Source organism: Scedosporium apiospermum (assembly GCF_000732125.1).
Source record: "Scedosporium apiospermum strain IHEM 14462 chromosome Unknown SEQ_SAPIO_0055, whole genome shotgun sequence".
Taxonomy (NCBI): Eukaryota; Fungi; Ascomycota; class Sordariomycetes; order Microascales; family Microascaceae; genus Scedosporium; species Scedosporium apiospermum.
This window is the reverse complement of record NW_015971756.1, coordinates 113100-130960: the sequence shown is the minus strand read 5'-3', so window position 1 is coordinate 130960 and position 17861 is coordinate 113100. Positions and strand designations below refer to the sequence as shown.

General features: G+C 50.4%; 4 protein-coding genes and 2 pseudogenes across 4 annotated transcripts; 3 read left to right on the top strand and 3 right to left on the bottom strand.

Moving 5' to 3' along the window:
* Window positions 1-941: 941 nt before the first annotated feature.
* SAPIO_CDS1250 (uncharacterized protein) lies at window positions 942-2688 on the top strand (the record flags this gene model as incomplete). Its single annotated transcript, XM_016784564.1, has 9 exons — window positions 942-1064; window positions 1135-1277; window positions 1361-1402; window positions 1505-1574; window positions 1669-1696; window positions 1769-1781; window positions 1843-1932; window positions 2036-2378; window positions 2458-2688. The coding sequence occupies 9 exons, from the start codon at window positions 942-944 to the stop codon at window positions 2686-2688; spliced, it is 1083 nt and encodes a 360-aa protein (XP_016645680.1).
* Window positions 2689-3107: 419 nt separating this feature from the next.
* On the bottom strand, window positions 3108-3860 carry SAPIO_CDS1249 (annotated as a pseudogene; the record flags this gene model as incomplete).
* A 793-nt stretch (window positions 3861-4653) lies between these two features.
* Window positions 4654-5769, bottom strand: SAPIO_CDS1248 (annotated as a pseudogene; the record flags this gene model as incomplete).
* Window positions 5770-8049: 2280 nt separating this feature from the next.
* On the top strand, window positions 8050-8778 carry SAPIO_CDS1247 (uncharacterized protein; the record flags this gene model as incomplete). Its single annotated transcript, XM_016784563.1, has 3 exons — window positions 8050-8128; window positions 8181-8517; window positions 8589-8778. The coding sequence occupies 3 exons, from the start codon at window positions 8050-8052 to the stop codon at window positions 8776-8778; spliced, it is 606 nt and encodes a 201-aa protein (XP_016645679.1).
* Window positions 8779-12291: 3513 nt separating this feature from the next.
* SAPIO_CDS1246 (uncharacterized protein) lies at window positions 12292-13471 on the bottom strand (the record flags this gene model as incomplete). Its single annotated transcript, XM_016784562.1, has 4 exons — window positions 12292-12402; window positions 12459-12629; window positions 12742-12840; window positions 12899-13471. 4 exons carry the CDS (start codon window positions 13469-13471, stop codon window positions 12292-12294), a joined length of 954 nt encoding a protein of 317 aa, XP_016645678.1.
* A 3267-nt stretch (window positions 13472-16738) lies between these two features.
* Window positions 16739-17687, top strand: SAPIO_CDS1245 (putative rta1 domain protein; the record flags this gene model as incomplete). The annotated part of the gene is made up of 2 exons (XM_016784561.1): window positions 16739-16928; window positions 16996-17687. 2 exons carry the CDS (start codon window positions 16739-16741, stop codon window positions 17685-17687), a joined length of 882 nt encoding a protein of 293 aa, XP_016645677.1.
* Between the last annotated feature and the right edge of the window lie 174 nt (window positions 17688-17861).

Here is a 17861-nt window from a genome sequence, read left to right as displayed (position 1 = left end):
CGAACGTCTTCGTAAGTGACAACGCCGATTTAAACAGCGGGGATCGCAGCTCTCTAACGTAAGCCTGCCGCAGCTGCTCTCGCAAGCAATCATGGCGTGTACGAGGTATTTCCCAGGAATCCTCGCGGCGAATTAGGAAAGTAGTATTAATAAAGTGGGATTATAAGCCCATTTTTCATCTGCAATATCGTCTCCCTGCGTTGGCATGTTACAGGTCATTTTCTACCTTGTTAGAGCGATGTGTAGAATGCAGTGGACACTTTCAGGCATTACTGGAGAAAGGCAGTTGATGTTAGCCCACATTGTGAATACCTTGTTGCTACCCAAGCTCCAATACTCTCACTGATGTGTTAGAGTGGTAAGACTGCTAATATTTGATGGAGACGCCAGAGCCAGTGACCCGCTATTTGTGATAGTAATCGACTCCTTCGTAAGAGGGAGAACCGCGTGCAAAAGAACATACCGGAAGTACGAGCAGCTGGATACGGACACATGGGCATTGGCTATTACGCCGGGCATGGAGACCCCTCACGAAGCCGTTGGACCACGGGAATATGCCCTGAATTGGAGACAGTAGGCAAGAGATGTATGCACCACAAACCAGAATTCTGTTCGTTGGCTCCAACGGCGATCTGTCTTGGCGCACAACGTTCTGACATGTCTCTTTTCTGCTGGAAAATGTGGAGATATTCAGCACGACCAACAGTCCAGTGTTGCACTGCAGGTCGCGGAAGGGGTTTGAGCAGCCCCGAGTGGAGTGACGGTCCGTCCCGAATTTACCAAACTACTAACAATGGTCTGAGGAAGCCCCCTCTCTCTGCTTCGAGGTTCAGGTATAATTCCCTGCCTTTCCCTCTCATGTCTCTACCCAAGAAAAGTCCACCTTAGTAGTAATCTGCCTGTTTCCCCCGGCACTGGTGTCAATCCCAGCTCTGAGCAAGATGGCCGACAACAAAGCTGCCGAAAAAGCCAGCAGTCCGCGCCGAAAGTCCCCCGCTTCTCCGACGCCGGAAGAGGAGGCAGCAGGAATTCTTCCGCCTCAGCATTGGGTTGAGACAGCGCCGGTCCGTCGGGACCCATTGCATTTCATCCGCACTCCTTTGCACATCCCCAACTAACTGGCCCTTTGTATAGAGTGAAGGTGACGATGGCGATGCCGAGTCGGCTATTGGAACTCTTGATCCGTCATCGACCGCTTCCATCTCCTGTAGTATTCTTAAATATCGCACACTGCACGGCCGGAGGTATCATAGTGAGGTGGGCAATGCGGAATACTGGTAAGATTGTGACGGGCCCCAATCGGGCGCTGATTGAAACAGACTTCATTGAGTAGCTATGGCTAAAGTAACTCGTTTCTAAGGGGAGCGAACGACGAAAGACAGAGCGAGTCGATGGATATCAAGTACGTCAACACTGCGATGCTCCGATCCGACCCAGTGCCGACGACACCCTCCTTTCGGCATTGGACCCGAAATAGAGTAGTTTTCTAACGATCAATGACTAGCCACCACACGATGACTCTTGCATGTGATGGGAAACTATACCAAGCACCCTTGGAGAAGGGTAAAGTTCGCGTAAGAATACCTCTCGATCGCTCAGCTGCACCTACCTACAGACTGACACCACCGTCGACGCATTGACCTTCCGACTAACCCTTGATGAACACAGAAAGCCCTTGACGTGGGAACTGGAACCGGTACGATGGTTTGATGATGCGTCCCGTGTGTATCCCCCGCTATTTCCATGATCTAACACCCCGATTTTATAGGTCTCTGGGCCATGTGCGTGCCATTTACTGCCCATCTGAGGTCTCTTGGGATAGCTAACAACCCACCTATCTAGCGACTTCGCCGACGAGTTCCCAGAGGCCGAAGTTATCGGAACAGATATCTCCCCAATTCAGCCTGGCTGGGTCCCTCCTAATCTCAAGTTGTATGTGAGCGCCCATCTAGACGAATTCCAAATACGCTTCAATAACGGTTACCGAGTCACTGATCGGTACTAATTTGGTACTTGTCCCTTCCCCTCTTTCCAGCGAAATAGAGGACTGCACTCTGCCCTGGACCTTTGCGCCTAATTCCTTCGACTACATCCACATGCGCTGGCTCATCGGCAGCATTCCCGACTGGTCGCAGCTATTGGCAGAGGCCTACAAAGCATGCCGGCCGGGAGGCTGGGTTGAAAGTCTCGAACCCGAGTGCAAATTCGAAAGCGACGATGACACAGTGACGGATCATACCGCTGTTGGGCAGTGGGGAAAGATTTTTGCCGAGGGCCAGAAGAAGACCGGAAGGCCGTTTACCGTGGTAAGAGAAGATTTGCAGCGAAAGGGTATGGAAGAGGCTGGCTTCGTCGACATCCAGGAGTTTGAATTTAAGGTGAAAGACCCACCACCGATCAATTGATGGATAAATTGTCAACCAGAGTTGCGATAACTAACCGCTATGCGGCGAATAGCTCCCCGCCGGGACCTGGCCCAAGGACCCGAAGATGAAGGAACTGGGCCAGCTCACGCAGATGGTAATGGAGGCAGATACCGAGGGCTACGTACTATTCATTGCCAACACGTTGGGCTGGTCGAGGGACGAAATCCAGGTCTACCTTGCCCACTTCAGGCGTGAGGCACGCCAAGGCAAGCTCCATCCATACTACCGGCAGAAGGTTATATGGGGTCGGAAGCCTGAGTGATCAACTATCACACCTAGCCAGGTCGACACGGTGGTTTCGTGAAGCGAGTAGAGGAAAAGTCGACTCAAAATTAGAAACGAAAAGCCTATAAAGAAAGTATTGCACACCCAGCATGACGTCATCGACGTAGATGGTATTGTGGAACTCTAATAGTAACTTTTCCTCCCACCTGATATCCTGCCTTAATCGATTCTGAGAGACCCTTTGCCATTCGAGGCGCATCGCTTTTCTTCGCTATCCATATTGCTTGTTGTCCTAGGCGGGAGAAGGATGCCTCTAACCGGAAAGTGTTACCGAACCAAAGGGATAATAAGCCCTGTGAATCCGGTAGAGACGGGTCAGACGCGAGTGCACTTTAACGGGTTAGGTAGCCAAGAGCAGGGTTCGAATTTTCGTTAGCAATTTGCTACCTGTTTGAGTTAAGACAAATTTAACTTAAACCAGGAGACCAAGACAGTCTTGCCCTTGGCCATCGCCTCCCTCTCTCCAGGCTTCCGCTCATCACCCCGGACGAGACAAGCATGCGCCACACCCGGAAAATGTTGGTATTCAAACGGAACCGCATTCTTTTGAAGCGTCTCAAACGTATACGACTTCAGCTCGGCTGTGTAGACCGGATCGATTTCCGGCGCCAAAATTTGAACGGGCACCGCGGACCCGCGGACCCCATCGATATCCTCCTTGACTAACAGGCTCGGATGACCTGCTGAGACGCAGTCCACAATCGGAGGTTGGTGCTCCGCGGCCGCGAGCCGGAAGACCGCCCAGGCACCATAACAGTAGCCGACCGCGCCGACTTTAGCGTGCTTAGAGCGCAGAGCTCGAGCGCAGGCGAAAATTTCGGGTTCACGGGCCTCTCGTGAATTGCGTTTCATAAAGGCGGGGATGTTCAGGTTGGCGAATTTCTCTTCCAGGATGTCGTTAAAGGGGAGGACTTCGCCGTCGAAGAAGTCTGGCACGTAGACGGTGGCGCCGACCTCGTTGGCAATGTGGTCGGCTAGTAGTCGGATGTTGGGAAATGTCCAACCGAAGAGATCGTGGACCACGAGAACGCCGATGTCAGTGTTGTTTCCGGTCACGTAGGCTTGGTTTCGGTCCGTGAGCTGTTCAACACGACCAGTTGGAGTGCCATTCCAGGCGAAGCCCTTCAGGCAGCAGGCCGCTACAGACATATTGATGGCAGCGGCGGTAAAAACTACGGGAGGCCAGCCGGGGAGGGGGTATGTGAGAAAGGGCAATAATTGGGTAATGTAGATTATTATAGATGAGGCACTATGAGGGGAAGCTTGGTCTTGAATGGATGCTCTTCTCTGCATTTTCTATCTCCGACCGGAGTTAAGTGAGCTTGCGTCAGCAAAGCCCTTAAGCCCGACAGCGTCAGACAGAGACGGCGCTTGTATGACATGCCTGGGAAGGGTAGAATAGCTAGCAAGGACCGGAGACTGAAGTCATTGCAAAATTTTCAGATTTCTTGACGAGAAGAGGGGGTTTTCTGCCCTTTCCCATCGTCGTCGGCCGGGGTTCCAGGATATCGTTGACAGTTCGACGGTGGCTCTAAATCACAGTGCATATCTCCTTCCATGGCACCGTTACCGGGCGGGGAACTCTTGATGTCAACATAATGGGAGAGCGGGTGGTGTGATAGAGGGCGCGTACCCCAGTGCGAAAGGCCTCTCCTCGCAAGTTCAAACTACCTATTTAAGCCAACTTCACCCACTTTCCACCTCTCATCTTCTGTCGAAGTGTCCTTTAGCAAAAGGGCGATCCACCCATGTCATTCTTCTCAGCCGAAACAACTCACAAATATCACATCAGTGTATATGTTTATGAGTTTTGTCTGTCTTCTTCTGGACTGCATAGTTGACCGGATTATCTGTTTGCTGAAAGAACCATGTCCAAAAGGGGGACTAAGATCGACAGCCGACGACAACCAGGAGCCGATAGAGCTACACCTCAGCCATGTAATCACTCAAAGAAATCGTCGTAGCTGTGGTCCCAAAAGTCGGTTCCTGTCTGGAAGTTATCTGTAAGCTGCGCCAGCCAGTGCTGACCAGCTTGAAAGAGGTCGGTCGTCAAAGCACCTTGGACATCCCAGGGAAGGAACGGCGGGAGCACCATTCGTCTTCCTGTCAAGACGTCAATGGCCACGGTATTGTGGTACACGTTGCTCCTGTATATAACCCTAACCATGTTAGGATCCTTGAGCCGATTCGCGAGGTCCGTCGCTTGGATCTCCATGGCCCTCTCGGGTGCCAGTTCAGAAGTAGAGTCGTAATGACATCGCTCTGAGTTGGAGAAAACAAGACGATCGTCTTCAAACTTGGTTAGGTTCAAGTTCACTATCACGTCCTTGAGCGAGGGGGCAGTAACGTCCGGTGGGAGGTCCAGCAATTTCTCGCATACATGCGAGAGGCGACAGCGGAGGCGATGGAGAGTGGGAAGCAAGGAGCGGATCGCGCAACAGATGTGCGAGTCAAGAGGGACATCCTTCCTGCGTATTATCTCAGTACCTGCCAGGTCGATTTCCAAAGAGGTCAAGTGTCGTAGTGAGATCAGTTTCACCAATGGACCACTCTCTAGGTAGGGCCGAATTCTCTTGGGGACCAAAGGGCTGACTTCTATCTTTGCCGTGATTTTCATGGAACGCAACTTTCTTGACGTCCGCATCGCTGCTGCCATAGTGTCGAGAGAGCGGTTTAGCTGAGTCGTCCATGAGTCAACGAGCTCCATCTTGAAATGTCTTTCACTAGTCGCAACTGGCGATTTGGCACTCTTGTTCACGTGGAGGACATCATAACGCGGTTGCCTCGCCGACTCCCAATTTTCGAAGCCATGGAGATTTATATCCAGTTCGTTCGTAAATTTGGAGAAGCTCTCAAGAATGTCGTTCCGACCGGGCGAGCCCAGAAGTTGTCCTAGAGACCTGGCCGAAACGGGGACTCTGCGGACAAAGACTTGCCAAGCCGCGTGGTACCATTGCTTGTACAAGGTCAGACGACGGATATCCTGGTGAAAGAAGTCGGGGCCCAGGTAATCAAAAATTAGCACTAGAATCTCCGGGGAGAGCTGAACGATCGACATTTCAAGGCTAAAGGGAATAAAGAACAATATTATTTGATTAGACTTGTTAGATTGCAAGGCGATATTATTGACATCGACACATCAGGAGAGTGGCTGCCTGGTCAAGACCCATCCCATCGTCATAGGAATAGTGGATGAATGGTGGTCACTAGACTCTGCCGAGATTAGTCAGCAAGTAACGAATCACCTCAGCATTGTCTTTTAGCAAACAAATAGACACTAACCATCAACAATCAATAACCTGCCCGGTTAGCTCAATCGGTAGAGCGTGAGACTCTTAATCTCAAGGCTGCGGGTTCGACCCCCGCATTGGGCTCAAATCCCAATGCGCCTTCTAAGAAGGCACATCCGAAATCCTTTTTTTTTTTTTCGTTTTTTTTTTCCCTTTTCCCCTTCTCTTTCTCTTCCACTTTTCCTTTTCCCCGTTCTTTTTTTTTCCCTCTTTCCTCCCCCACTTCTCTCTCCTCAGTACTCTCTTCAATATTTAGGAAGAGGCAAGTTCAGAGCCGTGGAAATCCCGGTGCGAGATTGCTTCTCTAATGCCTTAGTCCATGACGTTAGATTCCAAAAACAGGCGTGGGCCAATTTGCTGTGATCAAAAGCCATGTCTAAGAGGACGCATTGTCCAGGCTCCAGAGCAGATCGCGTCCCAAGAAGGATAATTTCTCCTTTTCTGGCAGGTCGTTTGGCGTCCGCAACGAGCAATCTTTGTCAGTCTGCATTTGCTTGATAAGATCAAATGCGATCCCTGACATGCTGGGCAACGTCCATGTTACAGTTCCCTGGGACTCGTCATCGGGCGATCTTCTGGAGGGTGACAGAGAAATCTCATGAGGCGAATTCAGCCATTTTTGTTCACCACATGAAACACCGTCGGGCGCGACCATTGTGGCCGACCTGGAACACGCCAACTATTTACCCCGGATTCGCGGCGATTCAGCGATTTGGGCTCCACCCAACTTGAAACCGATACAAGAAACGTATGGATTATTGAGGAGGCATGGCCTGATCCCGCAACGCCAAGAACAAATTGTCCGCACCATCTTGGTTTCCATTCGCGACATCTTTTGAGTGTTGGTGGTCTTGACTCATGAGGCCGAAGTAGTTTACTTGCTCATCCATGCATCTTGTGGCAGATGCATCTGTCAAAATAATATCGCCAAAATATTAGGGAGGCATTGCGCTAGAAGTGTTGCAGTCTTCGATGTTTAGACTCTCAACCTCTTATTATCAATAACAGATGAAAATGGGTGAAGATGTTTCTTCGCCCTTCTCGAACTTCCCAATCCTGGAATTCCCTGTGCATTGACATGATCCGCGAAAGTACCACCTTTTCCCCAAAACGCACAGCCGGGCCTTGCCTAGTCACCTCCCAAGAGTCCCGAGCACCGTTGCTCCGTGGCTCTGAAGAGGTACGTCATCGAGATTCCGCAAAAATTATCCCAGGTCCTTCGAAACAAGGGGCAGTGCAGACATCGATTTTATCCACAATGCCCGGCACTGAATGTGGTCCCCCACCATCGCGCTGCTCGGTTGGGATTATCGCAGACCTGCCACTGACGCCCGTCCCAAGGACAGGATGACCCACCTGGCCCACGTTGCCGTCTCAAACCGTCACACCAAGATCTGCCAAGATCGGAATGATCCCGATTACTCGCTTAAGCCTGGTCTGCCGCTCGCGAGTGGCAGCTGCTACCGAAGAGAAAGAACAAGGGGGGTCCACAATCGGAGTCTCGAGTCTCATCTTTGATGCGGGACTGCTGATGCTCGGTGACATGCATTCGACCAGGAAATCCATCAGTAGAGCCACCTTTATGAGGGTATCGAGATCGTACCAAACTGGTCTAGATCCGGGTGGGGCCTCACTTCACTGCAAGTCGGAGGCGAACCCCCACCTTTCCGATGACACGGCGATTCGCAGTGAAGGAGAATGTCCGCAGTTTGGGTTGGTAATCCGTCCTGACCCTCGACAAACAAAAACACATTATCTCGGCCCCCGGGGGCACACTTCGTTCCTTCTTTTCTCATCTTTTTTTCTTCACTTCTTCTTTTTGATATTTCGTTTCTTTTGATTTAGCCCTCCGCGAGCGCACTAATCTAGAGCTGTAGACCAGCATCTCTTCTATTCTATTTCTTTGACATATCCATTGTCATTACAACGGTTTGTCGCTGAGCAGGACTCTTTTTACCCAAGTCACTCTTTTTGCCAACATTCCCTAAGTTTCCTTCAACTGCGTCGAAGTATTTCATAGTATAATCTTTGGTCACATTGGCCACACTATGCGGATTACACTTGCTTCCATCCTCCTAGCCATTACGGCCGAGGCGGCGCCTCTCATTGCTATCGGTGGCATACCAAGTAAGTCGCTGGCTTTGATAATAATGGGTAGCCATCTAACCTCCCTGTGTAGTTCTATCAACCGTCAGGCTTGCCCGTGTCATCCCAGTAGTAGTCGGCGGCCCCCAGGACACCTTCATCCCCAACATCGTATCCGCCTCCCCCGGTGATATCATCCAGTTCCAGTTCAGCTCCGGCAACCACACCGTGACGCAGAGCGCCGCCAACGCTCCCTGTCAGCCTCTACAAGCCACCGTTCCTGGAGCGATTCACAGCGGCCACATCCCTTTCCAGGCGGGCCAGCAGACCGTCGGTGTTTTCAATATGCCCGTCACGAGCTCCGCGACGATGTTTCTCTACTGCGCTACTGGACCTCATTGTCAGACCGGCCAGGTCATGATTGTCAATCCGTAAGAGACTGAGCCGCCTCTCCCCGCCAAGATCGTCTTTCGGAAACTAACCAAACTTTGTCTTGACCCAGTTTGAGTACCGACCAGCTCGTTAGCTACTCCAGGTTGGCAGCTGGCGCTCCTGCGAATATTGACGGAACGACAGTTGCTGGTGGCGTGGTTGGTCAGATCCCGTTGGCATCTGCAGCATTCATCCCCGCTGCAGAGGAGGAAGGGCCCCCCGGAGGCGCGCCACCAGTAGGCAATGCCACTGCGACATAGGTGGGATTTGTAATAGGGTCTCGCGGGAGTACGCCGAGGGAGCACCTGCTACCTTATGAGGGGATATGAGGAGATACATACTGTACGTTTTATGAGGGTGTCCCTTTGACCAGGTGGCGTAGAATATCAATGACATAGAAGAGGATTCCGCCCGTTGTCCTCTTATCCGAAATATATGACCCGTCGGTTCTAGGTGTGATATACTCAACAGCTTTTGTTATGTGAAATTTAGGCTTTCTCACCCCCAGCCTTTTGGTTTGCTTGCATCTATTTTCTCACTAGGCCATCGGGAGACAACATGGAAGCTGGCCCAGTCAGCATCGAGTCCTCTAAACCTGGACTGTTGAGCAAATTGAAATGGTTAATATAACGCCACTTTCGAGAGCAAATAGCCCGACGACGGACATAAGGTGCTGCCGCGAGGAAGAACCAGATGCAAAGGTCTCTTCGCAGACGTCTTCCCATACATTTAATTAACCGGTTACTCTCGGATTCCAGGCGATATCTTCCAGGGGTGTCAGTGTGGACTGCCGACACGACAGAGACCTGAAAGTTCAAAGCCGAAAATGTGGATAGCTATAAACAAGTCAAATAAGAATACCGGTCCTATCTCCCGATTTATTCTCTTCTGCAAACGCTTTAATGGCATCCCAATCTCTGCACTGGTGTATTGACTTTGCCCCTGTGAATCCATATCTTGTGATCAGCCCATCTGGCCCGACTGTCTGGTCATCAGCGTAATCTAGTGTCGTGTCTCCAGCACAGAGAATGGCCTGCCTAATGTACTACTCGACAAAGTTAGAACGAACCAAAGACTCCCCATGTACGCTCTCGTTAGTTGAGGCATACTTACATCTAAACAGTGATATTCATGCCCGTTCCCCGCAAAGCGAGACTTGTCACGCTTCTCGTACTTGATGATGACATCGCGCAAAACGGCCTAGAGAAAATCAGCTCGTGCTCGGTATCAGTTGTGGCAACCGCAGACATACTAAGCAGTGGAGTTGATGGGTAACAGACAGAGAATAGACTTCTGCTTCCTCGGGGTCGTCGGCGATGGGCTCGCTCACTGGCATGTCAAATCGCCTTGGATTTGGGACCCGAACGAAGCCCGAACCATCTTCAAAGAAAACATAAAAACGTCAATGGCTACTGTGTCGCTGATGGCGCGAGCCTGTCAATGGGCCTGATATCAATTCCTACCTGGCATGAGGTCATTCCAAAGTTGATCCCCTTCCGGACCAGTGTCCTCATATTCGGTGGGGAAGTCAAAGGCGACGCTTCTCATGGGTACTACCGATAACCGTCAGTGCTAATTGACGCTTTTGGAGGGCGTTGCTCTAATCACACTCTCGGGAAGAAATGCCTGTGGAGGCAGAAGGCCATTTGCCGAAGGGATCGAAGCCGATGTGCTAGGCAGATCGGACTCATTTTGGTCGACGACCATGCCAATGATGAAAGAGGATATTGTCAGCACAGCAACTGTGAGTGCTACCCCTGCGATCCAAATACTCCAAAGAGATATTGGTCTTCTCTGGCAAGAGGTGGCCCGGTCATCTTCGTCCGGTGGAACTGCCGTATATATCGATGACATTTGATGACTATGCCTTCAGTCAGGATGCGGGCAATGAAGTTCAGGACAGCAAAGCCGTCGTTGTTCGAATGATCAGCATAAATTAAAACTTCCTTATGAAGAGCGTTAGAGCGCAACACCAGCCACGATTGATCAAACAGGCTAAATAATGCCGAGTCAGGCGGGAGATGCTATCACTGGCACTTTCTGATATATCCTCCACGCCAATCGCATGTGCGTTCCCTACACGTCGATACGTTTTCGATTTCTGATACCCAATAGAGTTGTGGTCCGCTGCTAGCCTACGCTAGACTGTCTCGACGAAGAAAAAAGCCCTCGAGATTGCTATCTCATGAATTTGCGGAATGAATATCGTCGATGTTTGATCATAAAGGCAATCATTCTTGTGTCCCATCAAGTGGAATGAACACCAGGGTCTTGCTCCAGATGACAAAATCCGGTGCTATTGGAATATTGATGAGTTTCGTATGTCGCAGGGAAGAGTCTATATTCACTAAAGATGGCTCCTGCACGGGAGCATGTCGACGATCATGAAAATGTCCAACAATCCTCCACTCCCAGCCCCTGCTTCCCAGCAGGCTGAACTTGAAATACTAGATAGGAATTAGGAGATCATCGAAAACTGGATATTTAATGGGCTGGCCGATCCCTTCCACCCTAACACACCTCCCTGCCATCGATGGGCGCTGCCAGGTTGATTGATGCTGCGGCGCTGCGAGATTTGTGGCCAAGTGTACTGGGGTACGATAGGGAGAGTGCCCTTGTCCCCCTTTCGACAGCCCAGGCATCAGCTCCGTCTATCCCCTCACTCGGACACACGGCATTCAACGTGGCTTCTAAAGCGGCGGTCGATAGTGAGGACGCTTTGCATGCTCTCGCCTCTGTCGAGATACCCGGATTTAGAAACAGACTCGTCAGACACCCGACAGAGAATCCGGAACTAGTTTCGCGATTAGCCGGAGTTCTGACCCTCTAGCATTCTCTGCATGCTTCAGACGGAAAGCTCCTGGACCTCTCAACTTGGCCGTCGCTAACAGATGAGGATACCATTAATCTTGCGAAAATCACAAAATCGGATTCGATTGTTGAAGTGGATGTTTCCAACATCCCTCACGTTATTACACCGTCTTGCATTGCGTCTCTGGTCAAGATATGCCCACAGATGAGGTTCCTGTCCGCTATCGATACGCCCTCACTTCTCTACGAGGAATTGCAAGCAGCTTGCGCCGAACCAAAACTCTATCGCATCTGGCATACTTCAAATCTCCGAGTACCGCGGGCCAGCAATAGACGGGTACTCGCGCCTGAGATCGAGGCTATGTCCAGCACTGCTGTCGGCCTGCGACAAGCTAGAGATACCGTCATACAAGTGTTCCACCACAACTCATTCCCCAGGGCGAATCGAACCGGCGGGGAAGGTTATTCAGAAACACGTGACCCATCGGGTCTTCCGTGGAGGCAAGACGCAGAAGAATTAGTTCAAAATCCGAGCAAACTATGCGGACGCGGTATATACCTGCTTATGACGTTTGCTGGCGGGCGAGCAAGTTCTAGAGTGGTTTTGGCAGCTAATGCGGTTTGAACTGTCCTCGTTTAATTCTAAGCCTAACTGAATGAGAAAATCCTCTATGGCCTTGGGAGTCGGGCCTTCAGGTATGATTGCACACTACATAGACACATATGTACACAGATGGCTTTACTGACACCGCCGGCGCGTTTCTAGGACCGATGGAGAATGTATCCCTCCCAGTCCGTGCCTACAGGTGCAACGCTTTCGATCCCTTCGACGAATTCGTACCGCAGGGCCGAGAAGTTGAAGAGGGATAGTGGACTCTTCTCCTTTTTACCAACAATATACGATACGTAGCAACAACCCTTATGACCTCTGGCCGCATGTCGATAGAGTGCACTACGCTTTCCTAACGAGGGGGGAAGATGAGAATGTGGTCGTAAAGGATCTTGAGGGCTTCGTGGCGATGAGTGTTGACGACGTCAAGGCTCGCGATGAAATAACTTCGAAAATGGCTCCCCTGATGAGTGCCTCTCAGAAGTCTAGCATTGCGGTGGGCCTGGATCAAGATTGAACTGATACGACTTCTCCGAGGCCCTCACGAGGCGATAAGCTCTCGGCTTTTGATTGGAAGAGGGTGAAGGGATTCGATGAAAACGAGTTAAAGTCCATCGTGGAGGTGTACTTTCCGGCTTGGGAAAAGGTGCGAAGGAAGATTTTCGAAACGCGGGAAGGCGAAACAGCGCGCTGAGGCGAGCTTAGTGTTATAACTTGTGCTATAGTTCTCATGTCCCTTTCTTAGGACCCTTATTCTTCCTTTCGATCCGATGCTTTAGAACTCTTCGTTAGACAATTAGACAACAGGCCAGCCGCTGGAGAAATCAATCTTATTCCATCCGAATCGCTTCTGGCCGTCTGCATAGCCGATCCTAGTGTCAACATAGTGATAGTACAGAATCTAAAGCTCACGTTAATTCCGACTGGATCCTACACGTTCCGGGAATAAGTTCACTCACAGGACCATGCGTAGGATCTTGGTAAACGCCTTGGCCTCCAGGTCCATACACCCAGTTGTGAGACTTCAGAACCGTTGTTCCACCACCGCTCGTGCAGGATGTCCCGTCCTGGTCGACGAAACCGCCCGTCGCCGTTGTGGATCTGCACACTAGGATCCTGTACTCTTCGCCGGCAGCCGGACGATCTTTGTCATACCCGCAGCACTTGCCTCTAGAGTAGAACAGATAATAGAAGTCTCTATTTTTGAACATGTAGCCACCCTCTGTGGCCGGATCATTTGGGTCGAAGCCAAGCTGCACGGCTTGTGAATCCTGCTTGACTGATGTAGGCTCACCGTCCAACTGTACTTGGTGTAGCCCTTTCCACCAGCTACCGAAAGAGAGAAGAGCCGTTCCATTGCAGTCTATTAAAAAATTGCCGTCGATTGAGTTATAGGGTTTCGTTGGATCAGAGTCCAGACCAATGGAACCCAAATCTTGCCAGGTGCCTACGTCCAGGGTGGAAGATCGCGCAACGCCAATTGCAGAACTCTGCGAGCCAAAAGTGCTAACGGAATAGTATAGGTAGAACATGTCGCCGACCTGACTTACATCGGGCGCCTATGCCATCGGGGCTCGTTAGATTTCTTAGCACTGGTGATGAAGGTTGAGCAAAAACGAACCCAAAGATCACTGTTCCCGGGCAACTTGATGACAGATCCTCCCGTAATGGCTGAGCCTTTGTATGTCCACGGACCCGAGATGTCCGGTGCGGTATGGACAGCGATGTTTCCACCAGTAGAGAAACGGAAGTAAGTGCCATCTGGACGGGAAATCACAGAAGGATCGTGAGAATTGGTGCAGATACCCGAACAGGCCTCTGGAAGAGCATATGCACCCACCAGACCCGGGCTGAAGACCAGGAAAGAGAGCCCTATTGGCTTCATCGAAAAAAATGCGCTGAGTAGAAATGCAATTATCAATGTGAATGAGCGAATGTAATCGCTGGATACGACTTGTCCCCGTCGAGGGGCATGGGGCACTTGTTTATCTCGTTCAGTGTCTCGAAAGTGCGCATGGGGAAAAGCGGCGGCAGGTGCCCGGAACTAAGGGCTGTAACATGGCCGCTATTTGGGTGGATAAGGTGTTCCTTTATTAAATGGCACATTGTCCCATGTTTCTGGCCTAAATGAACGTGCAATCTATCTGTGGGACAATAACCATGCTCTCCATAACTCGGGTTTCCCACGGATGTTGGACACGGCAGCTGCCGAGTGATCGATGTATGCGTGAGGAGCCTAGTATGCTTTCGAATCATTGACCGGTAACCTTTAATGTTCTTTGATGAGCGAGACAATAAGGGGCATGGAATGCCATCTAATCCGTCTTGATTCGAATTACCCGGATGCTGGGAAAGACGGTCAGAACAAGATGCACTACCCGCGCCAATAGGACTGTCCATTACCAACACCAACTACTGAAGATGGAAGTCCTCGATGGTTAGATCAGGGACGTGTTTACATTGTAACTAGAGGGCCGAATGGTATTGGAGAAAGAGAAGTCAGTAACCACAGAGTTTGTGATTCAAGTAGCATTTGGGAATATATCCGACGCATTAAGCTACAATTCATCAAATTTAGAATCAAGAGCCAAGGTAATACTAAGGAGAAAGAAGGTACATTATCGTTACATCTTCACGCTCTTCTTTTAAGACTATACCGCACCTATTTCAACGAAGAAGTCGAGAGATGTGAGCTCCAGCGTTATGACGATGCCCTCACACAGAGCTCGCACCTGTCTCATCGTGAGAAGCCAGAATACGGCATTTTGGCCATTCTAACCACTTATAATACTCATCGCCGACAAAATTCGTGATTCGAGAAAGTAAATGACCGGACCACCCCTGTACGAACCAGGCATTCTTCATAGCCCCAAAAAGCACGGCGTAATATGCCAAAATGAGCAAAGCAGGTGCTTCCCGCCTCCTAACGCACGATATATAGTCGTTGTTTAGCCGGTACAACCACCCAAAAACGAACCCATATTCCGGGGGTCCGTCATATTCCCCATCGCCTATGCCGAATATGGCATTGTAAGTCTGGATCAAACCGTCCAAAGCTCGGATGTATATATCCCTATTTGAACTTTCATCATCGGAAACGAAGTTGTGGAGCTTATCCAGAGCCCCTTCCCAGGCGATTCGCGGAAATCCTTCGCGCGCAAACGTTGGCCCGGTATTATCGCTCACCTCATCCGACGGCCCGAGAGGGGCCATGAGTCCTGAGTATAATATGGACGAGTCCACGGTGGTATGGATCAATCTAACACATCTATGCTCACGTTCATCGTCAACGTCGCAGATAAGAAGATCGCTTTGCCCCGTAGGGCCAGCCGCGAACGTGGAGTAACATACGAGCGCCGCGCCAATGTATAAAGCCTGGCAGTTGTCGTCGTTGATACTTGATAGCGTTTTAGTCATTTCCGTAACGCCCCGTGATAGATGATCTCCGGCTAGAGTAATGTAGTGGTCTCGTTCATTTCTGTCGTCTTTCGTGAAAGCGAGATGGTAGGCTGCGATGGCATACATCAAATGGAGAACGAAGTGGTGCATAAATGCGAGACGAGGGACATTGTCCTTCCAAAATTTGACGAAAGGATCTCGCCATGATTCTTCTTCATCTACTGCCACGAAAGTTGGCGCAACTCTAGAGATGAAGTGGAAGAGGAGCTCAGCTTCAGCAACATTGAGTGTGGGCTGCACGATGCTCGTTTCTGTTGAAGACGTTGGTGTGTCGTGAGACGATGAGGACGGAGTGTCGATCGATATGTCAGAGGATTCGACACTATTAATTATGACGGGGGTCCAGTCCCTCCGGGGTCGGCCTCGACCGCGGCGAGGGGGACTGCTATTATCGTCTGTGCCCTGTGACGTTCGAGCATTGGAAAGGTAACTGAATGACTGTGTATGGCTCTGGGTGCCCGAACGGTCGTGCCCGAACGAACAAGGGACGTTGAACCGGATACAATTTGTGCATTCGGGTTTCTCCTCATCGCACTAGGCAAGGTTAGTAGAAGTCGGCAGCAACCCCAATGCCCATTCATTACCTACTTTTACTTTGCGTTTTTTGCAGTTCAAACATCCAGCCCGTGATTTGCGATGAGGTCTCTTTGATGACCCTCGGCGGATGGGCATGATGGACTCTGTTGCCATTGCGATGGTGGAAATAAGAGAATGCAGGACCGAATATTGCCCAGACGACACCGAGTGCGTGCTACGAGTCTGCTTATTTTATGACCAGACCTGGAATAGGTCCCAAAAGAGATGGTCTTCGAACCAGTCTCACGAAACAGAATAAAAATCCAATAAAAACCTAGTTCCCAGGCACCATTACGTTTCCTACAGTACTCCCAGACTCACGCAGGGGGTGGGTCAAACATGGCGTTTCCAATGACGCGTCCTTTGGCATTGACTGACCAGAAGGGGGAACGACTCACAGACGCACTAAAAGGGGCCGTTGGTATTAAGCTTTTCAGGCAATGAGCGGATTGGTCTGAATTTTCGCATTTAGAATGCGAAAAATCAACCAATTTTCGGATTTGGGAATGCGAATAATGCTGGAGGCCGCGTTCTGGAACAGACGAGCTCATAGATATTGAACAGATTTGGTCCATATATATTGGAAGATTCGCAGATGGCATCGAGAATGGATATTCTAAATATTCTACCTCGTCTCCGATGTGTGAGAGAGGCGGTTTTTGTTCTTTTTCTTTTTTCTTTTCCCGGTCAACGCATTTATTCTTCGAGTCTCTCAAACGTGAAGAGATCAAAGCCTTCAAAGGTAGAAAGAGACAATTTTGAACATGAACGCCGAGCCACCTTTTGGACCGATCGTCAACGGCACCCAGGTCGTGGTCTTTTACTACTACCGTCCAAATAAAGGCGCTGCCTACACTTTCATTGTTCTCTTCGGATTGGCAACCCTCGGGCACCTAGTTTACTTGGTCCGCCTTCGAGCATGGTTTTTCATCCCTCTCATCTTAGGCGGCATCGGTATGTCCAAAGACCCTTTTTTTGCTGAAATCAAGACACTTGCTAATGTGGCTGGTCGATTTCCCAGGAGAGGTGTTCGGATACTTTGGTCGTGCGCAGTCTTCCGATGAGCCCGACAAGGTCGGCCCATTCATTCTGCAAAATCTCCTGCTTCTTAGCTCAGCGCCGATGATCGCTGCTACGATATACATGGCTCTCGGCCGCGTCATAAGTGCCCTCGCCGCTGAACGCCACGCATTCATCAGCCCTCGATGGATGACAAAACTCTACGTCCTCATCGACATTGGTTCTCTTGGCACCCAAATTGCCGGTTCCATCATGCCTGCATCCGGTGATCCTTCAGCTATCGAACTGAGCCGGAAGATTGTCATCACGGGTCTAATAGTACAGTTTGTCGCCCTATCGTTCTTTATCTTGACTTCCTGGCACGTTCAACGTCGCACAAAGAGGAACCCGACACCTGTCACCTTGAAGTGCCGCTCGATAAACTGGCAGAACCATTTCAGGGTTATCAAAGTTATCACGGCGGCGGTAATTGTACGGAGCATGGTACGAGCAGTCGAATATATCCAGGGCGAGAATGGATTTGTTATGGCGCACGAGGTGTTCATTTACCTCTTTGACGCGACGTTGATGTTTTTGGTCTTGCTCGCATTTTTGATCCTACATCCTGCAAGGTTGATGAGGGATGCGCGACAAGCAGAAAAGGAAGACTGGGGAGGCGAAGAGTTGGCGATCATTCGTCCAAATCATCTTTGAGCAGGTTAAAATGGTTTTCGATCTTTGTGTTGTTTAGATGTCGTGGACGGTATTCTCGTGGCCCCGGTAGCCCGTTGCGAGCAAAGAAACAAATGGTTCGCCTTCAAAGTGAGCACGAAGCAGCTGCGTGAGGAGCATGAGCAAAATAAGGAAGGCATGGGCAGATCTAACTAG